At 46.0% G+C, this 12,068-nt stretch overlaps 1 protein-coding gene across 3 annotated transcripts in view; it reads right to left on the bottom strand.

Annotated features, from left to right (window-relative positions):
• Window positions 1–12,068, bottom strand: part of LOC126989866 (protein phosphatase 1 regulatory subunit 14B-like) — an 86,103-nt gene that overhangs the window by 9,043 nt on the left and 64,992 nt on the right. For all 3 annotated transcript variants that reach the window (XM_050848491.1, XM_050848489.1, XM_050848490.1), the window contains one exon: window positions 5,230–5,478. In XM_050848491.1, coding sequence (XP_050704448.1) covers window positions 5,230–5,478 — 249 coding nt within the window. The remainder of the gene's footprint in view (window positions 1–5,229; window positions 5,479–12,068) is intronic.

Here is a 12,068-nt window from a genome sequence, read left to right as displayed (position 1 = left end):
ATTCTAGTTACTTTGCTTTTTAACTTCATTTCTTGCCCTCGCTCCCTACTCTGTCCCCTCTTATCTTCCTCTTCCTATCAAATCCTTCTTCTTCTTTTTCTCTTTCTCATTCTTTTAAATCCAGTTACTTTGCTTTCTAACTTCATTTCTTGCCCTCGCTTCCTCCTCTGTCCCCTCTTATCTTCCTCTTCCTATCATATCCTTCTTCTTCTTTTTCTCTTTCTCATTCTTTTAATTCCAGTTACTTTGCTTTTTAACTTCATTTCTTGCCCTCGCTTCCTCCTCTGTCCCCTCTTATCTCCTTCTTCCTGACAAATCCTTCTTTTCCTCCTCCTTCTCCTTTATATTCCTCTAATTTCTGTCACTCTTCCTACAAACCTCCTAAATTTTTGCTCTCCCTCCTTCCCTATTCTGTCACATTAATCTCCTCCTTAATTTTCTTCCTTTTCCTTCTCTTTTTCATCCTTCATTCGTCTCTTTTTGTCTTTATTTTTCTTCTTTCCTCTCTGGACTTTTCTCTTTTTCTTTTATCCTTCTCCTCTTCCTCCTCCTTTATATTCCCGGTCACTCTGCCAACTAACTTACTCACTCCTTGCCTTCCCTTCCTAGTCTGTCAATTCCCTCTTCCTATCATACCTTTCTCTCCCTTCTCCTCATTCCTTTAAGTCTCATCACTGTCTCGTAACTCGCTCACTTCTGTACCCTTCTCTATATTCCTTTCATTCCTGCAACTCTTCCTCCTAACTGCCTCACTTTCTGCCCTTCTTCTTTCCATCTGTATTTTCCCTTTCTTTCCGCTATCCACATCCCTTCCACTACATCTTCCTTCAACCTTCCTTTCTTCTCCTTATCTAGTTCTCTTTAATCGCCTCTCTTTTCTATCCTCGCTAAACACTTCCATTCCTCTCTACCCCTTTCCCCACATCCTCGTTCTCCCTGCTTTTTCTCTCTTCTTGTCTCCTAATTCACTTTCCCTTCCCTATCTGGTCCCCTCGCTCCTGCCAGTTCGCTGTCCCCGTTTGCTCCCTTCTCTCGTTCTCCTTCACCTCGGCCCCTGCTCTTGGTCATGCGCTGGGAGTGTTAAAATCAACACGCACCCACTTCACTCACACATGCACTCCTGTCAGCCCTTCCCTTCCTCTCTTGCTGTTGTTTGCTCTGTCTTTCTCTTTCCCTTTCTCTCTTTTTCTCTTTCTCTTCTCTTCTCTTCTCTTCCTCCCTTTCTCTTCCTCTTTTTCTTTCTCCTTTTCTCTTCTCTTCTCCTCTCCGTTTCTCTCCCTTTCTTTCCTCTTCTCTCCTTTTCTCTCCTCTTTCCCTCTCTTCTCCTCTCCTTTTCTCTCTCTCTTTCTCTCCTTTCACTTCTACTCATGTCCTTCCCTTCCTTCTCCCTTTTCATCCCCTCCCTTTTTCCCCTTCCCTTTCCCAGTCGTCCTCTCTCTCTCTCTCTCTCTCTCTCTCTCTCTCTCTCTCTCTCTCTCTCTCTCTCTCTCTCTCTCTCTCTCTCTCTCTCTCTCTCTCTCTCTCTCTCTCTCTCTCTCTCTCTCTCTCTCTCTCTCTCTCTCTCTCTCTCTCTCTCTTTTTAATATTCTTTACTTTTCCTGTCAAATTAATACCAGCTAGTCCTTCAACTTACTTCTGACCCCTTTCATTAATTTGTTATTCATGTAATTATCGACTTCAAAGTTCCACACACGGCCTGGTTGAGCTACAGGGTTTAATTAAGTCTACCATTATGCTTGCTTCAGTTTTCATTCAGTGTTTGTATTCTCCTAGATATATGCTATTACTCTATTATATCAGTCCTTTTTCATCATTATGCATACATTTTTTCATTATTGTCTTTGTTACTTCGTATGAGCAGTTGCAAAGAACTCAGCACTCCTAAAAAAAGTCTGAAGGATCCTCTAACGAGTGCTTACAAGGATATGGTCAAATCTCCTTGGCCACCCCTCCAGCATTCCTAAAACGAGTCCTACAGTCTATATCCAGGGCCAGTTTCACAGTTCCCCATGATCGGTTAGTAAGCTCCCAAACCAATACCAGAGCCTTCTAAATTTCCCTGTATAGTGTCTGGTGTTTATATTTAAGTTCACAAATTTGATGAAACTATACAGGAAAAGTCTTGTGTATTTAGTGTGGCATCGAAGACCTCACCATTTTGGATTGTATGGGATTCTATAGTTTGGTTCGGGCTGTTACGAAGACACTGTGTTGGACTGTGAAATCGGCTCCTAGTCTCTGGTACAAGATCCTGCAACTCTCAACCTTCGTCTTCGGTGCCGGCAAAATGGGAGTCATTAAAATCGTACCTCGTTTCGGGTCCATTAGCGACTGAGGGACGACACCTGACACCCACTGGAGCTGTGCCAAGGAGAAGCAGAAGGAGGAGGAGACAAAGGCGGTCAGGAAACGAGAAGGAAGAACAGCGGGGAAGACATCAGGGAGCGAGGAGAGAGGAGGAAAAGAGAGATGCGACTCGGGAAAAATCAAGAGAGAAGAAGCACATTTAGAAAGGAGGAAAGAGTGGAGGAAATAGTGGGGTAGGTCAGGAAACAAAGAGGAGGAGGAGGAAAGTTAGAATCTGTGGTCATATGCCGGAGAGAGACAGGAGGGGAAAGGAATTATAGGAAAAGGGAACAGACCCCAGGAGACGGGACACAACCCCCGATTAATACCTGGTACTCATTCACTGCTGGGTGGACAGGGGCGTAGGGTATCGGAAAAGCCGCCCCAATTTTTCCACTCCGCCCGGAAATCGAACCCGGGCTCTCTCGATTGTGAGCCGAGTGTGCTAACCACTGCACCACGAAGCCCCCGGGAGGACAAGGAAAGAAATATTTAGGGAACAGTCAAGTTTCAAGACAAGGAAACTGACAACAGACCCACTTTTTTGGTCTTTTTCTTCCTCATTTTTCAACGTGGTAACTAAAATTGACAACACTGACGAGAGAGAGAGAGAGAGAGAGAGAGAGAGAGAGAGAGAGAGAGATAATAATAATAATAATTCTGAAAGCCCTTCTACGTTGCCTTTCCTTTCTCCTCATCTCCTTCCTTTCTTCACTTTATCGACCTTCCTGTCATTTCTGTCTTCCCTTCTTCCTCCTTCTCCTCCTCATTCATATCTTCCTCCAGTTCTCCTTCCTTTCCTCCAAGTTCCTTCCTCTCCATCCTCCTCTTCCTCCCTTTCCTGTTCTCCTCTTCCCATCCCTCACTTTCCTCTTCCTCCCTCTCTCTTCTTCCTTCAGTCCTCCTTCCTCTCCATCCTCCTCTTCCTCCCTTTCCTGTTCTCCTCTCCTCCCTGTCCCTTCGCCTTCCCTTCCTCTCTCTCCTCCCTTGAATCCACTTTCCTGCCTCCAGAGTCTCTTTACTGGCAAGGGTCGCAGGAAGGAAACTGTAACTCATATCTTCCGAAGCATACACGAATACAGCCACGTATACCCACACACATATATATATACATACGGAAGCGAGGCCAGACAACCGGAGCGACCGAGAGCGAGGGAGATAACCAGACAGGCCGCCAGAAAGTTGGAAAGTCAGACATAACAAACAGGACCAGGAAACCAGACAGCTTTGGTAGTGCTGAGTCAGACAGACGAAGCAGACAGTAAATCATTTGCGAACCAGACAGTGAACCAGTTTCGAGCCAGACAGTGAACCAGTTTCGAACCAGACAGTGAACCAGTTGCGAACCAGACAGTGAACCAGTTGCGAACCAGACAGTGAACCAGTTGCGAACCAGACAGTGAACCAGTTGCGAACCAGACAGTGAACCAGTTGCGAACCAGACAGTGAACCAGTTGCGAACCAGACAGTGAAACAGTTGCGAACCAGACAGTGAATCAGTTTCGAACCAGACAGTTAACCAGTTGCGAACCAGACAGTTAACCAGTTGCGAACCAGACAGTGAACCAGTTGCGAACCAGACAGTGAAACAGTTGCGAACCAGACAGTGAACCAGTTGCGAACCAGACAGTGAACCAGTTGCGAACCAGACAGTGAACCAGTTGCGAACCAGACAGTGAACCAGTTGCGAACCAGACAGTGAACCAGTTGCGAACCAGACAGTGAACCAGTTGCGAACCAGACAGTGAACCAGTTGCGAACCAGACAGTGAACCAGTTGCGAACCTGACAGTGAACCAGTTGCAGAGTTTAGGAAAAGCAGAGTCAGACAGTCAGCCAGCCAAGCAGTTAACCGGAAAGTTTAGGCCACGCATAGGGTAGGCGGTGGCTGAGTGGTAGCGTGATGGGCCCACATTCGCCGCGTGATGGACGACGCGGATTCGAGTCCCCACGCTACCACCTCGGATTTTTCAGTCACCGCCGAGTGGCTTAAAACTACCCACATGTTGTCCTGAAGACCACCCATCAACCCGGACTCTAGAGGAAACCGTCCAAGTGAATCAAGAAGGAGTTCCGGGGGGCAGCATGAGCCAAGAGAAGATGGCGCCACTATAAACACTTGCCTGCGCCATGACGGACTGGGGCCGACTTCCATCCACTCCCCTCAAGAGAGCCTACCGGTGCTACAGGCGTTATAAAAAAATAAAAAAAAATAAAAAAAAAAAAAAAAAAAAAAACGCTGTTACACGCAATCAGACACTAACTAACGGGGAACACACACCCGGGGGCACGTTGCTTCACTCACTCCCCGCCTACACTTCCGACGGACACACACACACACACACACACACACACACGCACGCCCACCAAGTCAGCCGGTCAACCCATCAGGAAACAGGACACATTAACAGGAAACATAAGGAGTCTGTCTGCAAGAAGTCCAATGCAGAATATATCCAGCCATGAAACATATACATACATACATATATTCATTCACATCCATACGCCCATACATCCATCATTCCCTCTATCTTCTACACACTCGACCATCTATTTCACCCCCATCTACTTCTTTCTCTCACCGCTGTCTACCTCCCTTCCTTTCCATCCCTTTCCCCACATCTTCCTTCTCCCTTTTCCTCTCCTTTTTAACTCCCTTCCACCGACCCTTTTCATCTATTTCTTTCCCTTTCTTCCACATCCTTTCCATAGCCATTCACCTCTCTTTCCCCTCCTCTTAATCCAGTTCCCTTTCATCCAGTTCTTTCGTTCTCCTCGCTCTTCACCTCCCTCCCCAGCGCTTTACCCTCACTTTTCTCTCCTCCTCAGTCCTCACCCACCCCCCTTCTATTCCCACCCCTTTCATCCACTCTCATCCACCCACCGGCGCCGGGTAGAGAGACTGCAGCTGGTCGAACATCCACATCTCCACGTTGAGCCTCTTGCGGATGAGCGACATCTGGTGGGCGCCGTACTTGGCCGTCAGGTACTTCTCTTTCCGCTCCTTCACCTCTCCGATCGGCGCGAACTCCACGTGCAGGTTGGTCCTAGGGGGGCCGCCACGCCCTCGATCCGGGGACCCCGCCATGGGCCTGCCCGAAGTGTACGAGGCCACGCCCACTTCCATCCCGCTCTGGAAGGGGGGGAAAAAAGGGTTAAGTGGTGGGCATATAAAGGGAAGGGGAGTGTAAAAGGGGGATTTACATAGATTTACATAGATTTACATAGAAAATCAGACCACACTGAGAGGCGTTGATGATGGTTGATGATGATGGGGAAGATTAAAGACGAGGGTTTGAAGCGAGGAAGAACGGGGAATGGAGAAGAGGAAAGGGGAGTGTAAGTAAAAGGGAGGGATTGAGTGGGTGGGTAAGTAAGAGGAAGGGAGAGGAGAGGAAAAGGGAGAAGACAAGGAGAAGGAAAAAGACAGAGTAAAGAAAGGGAGAAGAGCTTGAGAGGAAAATGAGGAAGGGAAAAGAGTAAAGCGGATAAATAGATGAAGTAAAAAAGATTGAGAAAAGATGGAAGGAGATAAAGAACAGAAAAAAATAAAGAGATCGAAAGCAGAAATTAGTGAAAAGGGAAAAGAAAGGAAAATAATGACAAAAGAGAGAAAGAGGAGGATAGAAAAATGATAAGAGAGAGAGAGAGAGAGAGAGAGTGCGAGTGACATGTCTGATAGAGTGAAAATGGATGTGTGTGTGTGTGTGTGTGTGTGTGTGTGTGTGTGTGTGTGTGTGTGTGTGTGTGTGTGTGTGTGTTTACTCTCTTCCCTCCTCATTTTCCTCCCTTTCTTCCCTCCTCTTTCTTCTCTCCTCGTCTTCCTCCTCCCCCTTCCTTTCCTTCTCCTCTCCTCGTTTTCTCCTTCCTCTCCTCATCTTACTCTTCATCCTCTCTTTCTTCTCCTCTTTTCCCTTTTCCCCCCTTCATTTTCTCTCCCCATTCTCTTCCCCTTCTTTGCATTTCCCTTCCCTATTTCCTTTCATTCCTTTGCCCGTGAACAGATTAAGGACCCGAATCACCACCCACTCACAGATGACATTGACGAGCGCATAAAGGAACCAAAGGAGTGCAAGCTAAATGAATCAGAGCATGGATGGCTGAGTAAAACAGATGAATGAGCGAGTGAATGAATGAATCGATAGGACAAAGGAGTGGGAATATAAATGAACCAATGCATGAATGATTAGGAAAGACAAAGGAGTGAGATGATAAAGGAATAGGCGAGTGAATTTGACAAAGGAGGAAGGATGGAAGTGAATGAATGCATGTTGATTGGATAAGAGAAAGGATTGGAAAGTGAATGACTAATACATATTCCAGCTTCTCCTTTTCTCCTCCGCCTCCTCCTCCTTTTTCATCTCCTTTTTCATCTCCATCGCCAGCATCCCTGTTTTTTTTTTATTCTTCCTTCTTCTTCTCCTCCTCCTCCTCCTTTTTCATCTCCTTTTTCATCTCCATCGCCAGCATCCCTGTTTTTTTATATTCCTCCTTCTTCTTCTCCTCCTCCTCCTCCTCTTCTTACATATCTTCTCTTCCTTCTTCTTCCTCGAACTTCTGCTACAATTTTTCTTCTGCTTCTCCTTCTCCTCCTCCTCCTCCTCCTCCCCCTCCTCTTCCTCCAGCAAGGACGAGTGCCTGAAGGGTGACTCTCTCTCTCTCTCTCTCTCTCTCTCTCTCTCTCTCTCTCTCTCTCTCTCTCTCTCTCTCTCTCTCTCTCTCTCTCTCAACAGGTGTACGATAATCGACCAGGAGGAAAAAGACAAAGGAAAAACGAAGTGGAAGAGGAGGAAAGCGCACGAGAGGAGAGGATGAGAGGAGGAGAAGGAGGAGGAAGAGGAGGTGGAGAAGATAATAAGTTTGATGAAGTTGAGATAAGACAAATGAAAAAAAAACATAAGAGTGCAATGAGGAGAAGAAGGAAGGAGGAAAAGGAGGCGGAAGGGACAAAGGACAATGCAAAAGATAGGAGATAACATGGAGAGCGCAAGAAGGCGGGAGATAGGAAGCAGGTGATTGACTGGCAAGGTGGAGGAGGAGGAGGAGGAGGAGGAGGAGGAGGAGGAGGGAAGAGGGAGAGGAGGAGGAATAAAAAAGTAGTAGTAGTAGTAGTAGTAGTAGTAGTAGTAGTAAATTAGGAACAGCGAGTAGCGGGCTTTTTTTATTATTGTTTCCTTTTTTTGTGCCCTTGAGCTGTCTCCTTTGTTGTAAAAAAAAAGTGGTAAAGAGTTGTAGAAAGAGGAATATGAAGGAAAGAAGCCAAAACAAGATATGGAAGAGGAGATGGAGGGGAAACATGGCAACACGGAAGACCAGGCGACAGAAAGCTTGCTGATTTATATAACGAAGGTGTCTTCTTTTTTTGTTTATTTCCCGCCAATGTCTTTACTGGTACACCAATATTTCTAGTTCAAATTAGTTTGGAGCTTAAAGAACTTGGAGATTAAGGAACTAACTAACCAAATTCATAATACAGGTAGTTAAAAGACCATAACCTAATCAAATCAACGTTGGTATCATTTTGGTGACGCGTTGCTGCACTCCAGTAAATAGATGACCTTCCTGTAACGAGCATACCAGAACGGCACTGCATATTCCAGGTGAGGCCTTAACATCAATTTATACAAAGATAACATTAATCCTGGCGTCATCTTTTCCATATTTTTTTGTTTCTTATTCTTCTTTTGGTTGTAATTGTTCTTTCTTTTTCTTTTTTTCTTTCTATTCCTTATGTATTTATCCATTTTCTTACTCGGAGTTTCTCGCTATGCGCCCGAGCTTAGAACATTTTTCTTTTCTTTTTCCTTCTTTTTTACAGGCGGATTTGCAGTGCTTTGTGTTATTTGTTACCCCTGATAGCCACCCTGAGATCCAATTCCTCGTGCATGTGGCCCCCAGACGCTTCCCAGACAACGCTCACAAATTTACACACCTGCCAAGCCTGAAGGACAACCGACACTGAACACACCAGAGAATAATTCGGTCAAGGTCTTCTGGATTAGTTCGCAATCGGCCGTTGTGAGGGGATTTTGCACGCTCCTTTGTGTCATCAGCAGGCGGAGAAGGAAGAGTGGAGAAGAACCAGGAAATGAGATAGGAAGAGGACGAGGAAAAAAAGGAGATTAGAGGAAAGAGAAGAAAAGGAAGAGTGGAGAGGATGCTGGAAATGAGAGAGGAAGAGGACAAGGAAGAAAAGGAGATTAGAGAAAAGAGAAGAGAAGAGAAGGAGTAGGAGGAAAAGGAGATTAAGAGGAGAATGCAGAGGAGGAAAGGATGATGAGATAGGAGATGGAGGAGGATGCTGAGGACGAGGAGGAAAAGAAGATGAGAGAATGATGGAGAGGAGGGGGAGGAGGAAGATGATAGACATGGCGATGTGTGTGTGTGTGTGTGTGTGTGTGTGTGTGTGTACCTGCCCCGTATACCTGTGCTGTCTTCCTGGTTATTAGGGCGGCAATAGGAGCGTGGTCTTGCTATCGACCCTACTCTCTCTCTCTCTCTCTCTCTCTCTCTCTCTCTCTCTCTCTCTCTCTCTCTCTCTCTCTCTCTCTCTCTCTCTCTCTCTCTCTCTCTCTCTCTCTCGACTTAAAGGTGAAAACACAGCCGACACCACCGCCCCGTTGCCAAGCTAAGGTGGAGGTGGTGGTGGAGGTGGAGGTGGTGGTGGTGGTGGTGTGGTGGAGCAGTCCCCCCCCTACCCCCCTCCACCACCCAAGCCCCGCCCACGTCTGCACCCCAAAGCACACACGTTCTCTCTCTCTCTCTCTCTCTCTCTCTCTCTCTCTCTCTCTCTCTCTCTCTCTCTCTCTCTCTCTCTCTCTCTCTCTCTCACTCTCTCTTCCCCCCTCTCTCTCTATACCTCTCTCTCTCTCTCTCTCTCTCTCTCTCTCTCTCTCTCTCTCTCTCTCTCTCTCTCTCTCTCTCTCTCTCTCTCTCTCTCTCTCTCTCTCTCTCTCCGCGTACCACCCACACACTCCCCTCCTCTCCCCCCTCCTCCCCCTCCTTTCTTTGTTGTTCCTTTTCTTCTCTCGTTCTTTCTTCTTTATCTTGTTATTCCTTTTTTCCCTTCCTTTACATTCGTTTCCCTCTCTTAATCTTTTTTCCTTTCCCTTCCCTTTCGTTTTCCGCTCCATTTTCCTCCTTTTCCTTCCCGTCACTTTCTTTTCTCCATCGTTTTCCTCTTTTTTCTCTCCTTTCCTCTCCTCTAATTTCTTCCTTTACTTTCTTTTCCTTCTCCTCCTCCTCCTCCTCTTCTTCAGTATGATCCTTATCCTTATTTTCTTGTTTCTTATTCTCTTTCTTCTGTTTTTTCTTTCTTTCTTTCTTTCTTTCTTTCTTTTTTCTATTCCATGTCTATTTATCTATTTTCTTACCAGTCTATCTATCTTTATTTTTCATGTCTATACACCTGTCTACCTTTCTTCTTCCTCCTCCTCCTCCCCCTCCTCCTCCTCCTCCTCCTCCTCCTCCTCCTCCTCCTCCTCCTCCTCCTCCTCCTCCTCCTCCTCCTCTTCCTCCTCCGTCCTAATGTAAGCCAAATTCTGCATGTTAGGTTTCCACTGCAATTAACGTTTCCTCCTCCTCCTCCTCCTCCTCCTCCTCCTCCTCTTCTTCCTCCTCCTCTTCCTCCTTCCTCGTCCTCTAGCCACGCCCCTTCCTCCTCCACTCCTTCCAGCTGTTCCACCTTCCTTGGCATCTCTCTCTCTCTCTCTCTCTCTCTCTCTCTCTCTCTCTCTCTCTCTCTCTCTCTCTCTCTCTCTCTCTCTCTCTCTCCTTTCCTCCTCTTTTGTCCTTTTCCGTCCTTCCTTACTCCTTCTCTTTCCTCCTCGTCCTTCCTTTCTTCCTTCCTCCCTCTATTTTCCACTGTTTCTCCTTTCCTTTTCCATCTCCTCCGTTTTTCTTTCTTCCCTCCCACTATTTCCTTCTCTTCTGTCCTTCATTTCTCCCTCCCTTTCCTCCTCTTCCTTCTTTTCCTTCCTCCTTCTCTTCCGTCTATCCTTTCTTCTCTTCGGCGCTGCGGTGAGGTCTTTGAAACCAATCAGTGTTGCGGGGCCGCCCTCAGCAGTTTTCGCCGTCTGCCGCGTCCATGGGCCCGGCGCTCCCCGCATCAGCTGATTGTGTGGCCCCGACGAGCGACTCCGAGGGGGCTTGAAAGGGTCTTGCTGCACGCCGCCCGCCGCTAACTCTAAATTATGTTCGGTCTGTTAACCCTGTCTGTCTGTCTGTTTGTGTGTTTGTTTGTCGGTTCTAGTCCTTTCTGTAATTCCTCTTCCTTTTCTTTCTCCTCCTTCAATTCTTTCCTTTTTTCTCCTCTTCAATCCTAGTCATTCCTGTAACTCCTCCTCCTCTTCTTTCTCCCTCTTCTATTCTCTCTTTTCTTCTCTACTCCTCTCCTCTCCTTTCTTCTCTACTCCTCTTCTCTCTTTCTCCTCTCCTATTCCTTCCTGTTTCTCCTCCTTCTCCTCTTTCTCTTCCTCTATTCTCTCCTTTCCTCTCCTTCTCGATTTTAATTCCTCTCTTAATTCCTTTTCTTCTCTTTCTTCTCCTTCTATCCTCTGCTTTTTCTCTATTCCTCTTCTTTCTTTCTCCTTTCTCTTTCGTTCCAATCTTTCTTCTCCTTCTATCCTCTGCTTTTTCTCTACTCCTCTTCTTTCTCTCTCGTTTCAATCTCTCTCGGTCTCCTAAAACCTTGCCTGTCTATACCTCGATCCTATATGGTCTTTTATGTATCTCTTTTGTTCCTTTTATTATTTTTCCTTCTATTCTCTTCCTTTTTTCTTCTCAACTTGTCTTCTTGTCTCTCCTTCCCTTACTGTCTCTTTCTTTCTTTCTTTCTTTCTTTCTTTCTTGTTCCAATCCAATCTTCTCTCGGTCTGCTGATCCTGTGTCTGCCTGTTCCTCGATCCTCTTTCTTCCTGTAATTCCTTCTTTCTATTCCTTCTCTTTCTATCCTCTCCTTTCTCCTCTACTCCTATCCTTTCCTTTCTCCTCTCCTCGTCTTCTCGTATTCACATTCCTTCCTCCTTCGAATTCAATCTTCTTTTTTCTCTTCTCTCTTCTCTTCTCTTTTTATCGGCCCTTATTCTTTCTGTTTTCTCATTTCAATCCTCGTAGTCTATTTTTCCTTTTCGTTCCATTCTCGTTCTTTCTCTACTTTCTTTCAATCCGATTTCCTTCCTTTATTTCCTTTCCTTGCTTATTTTCCTTCTCTCCTGTTTCTCCTTTTCCTTCTTTCCCTTCGACCTATTCTCCTCCTCCTCTGTTTCCCTTTCATTCGGTTTTCCCCTTTCATCTCCTTCATCACCCTTATCCCTCCTACTCCTCGTTGCAATCTCCTTTATCTCCTTTCCATTCTTATTTCCATTTTCTTCCTCGTGTCTTCCTCCCTCCACTTATGCATCATCCTCCCCTCTCTCTCTCTCTTCCCCTCCTGTTCCAATATTCATTCTTATTTTCCGTTCCCTTCTCCTCATCTGCCCACTTTCTCATTCATCAGATTCTCGTGTATTTCCTTCGTTATTCACTAAAATCTTTCCTCCTCCTCCTTATCTTCCGTTTCTGTTCTCCGATATGTGTGTTTGAACTATCGCAATTATTTTTTTTTTCTCCTTCCTTTTCCTGCTATATATTTTTCCTATCGTTTTTCCCTTCTCCCTCCTTTCTCTATTCCTTCTCATCCTTTCTAGTTTCTCCTCTTCCTCTTATCCCGTCTCATCCATTCCT

This window comes from Eriocheir sinensis, unplaced genomic scaffold, assembly GCF_024679095.1.
Source record: "Eriocheir sinensis breed Jianghai 21 unplaced genomic scaffold, ASM2467909v1 Scaffold135, whole genome shotgun sequence".
Classification (NCBI taxonomy): domain Eukaryota; kingdom Metazoa; phylum Arthropoda; class Malacostraca; order Decapoda; family Varunidae; genus Eriocheir; species Eriocheir sinensis.
This window is presented reverse-complemented; position numbering and strand designations above follow the sequence as displayed.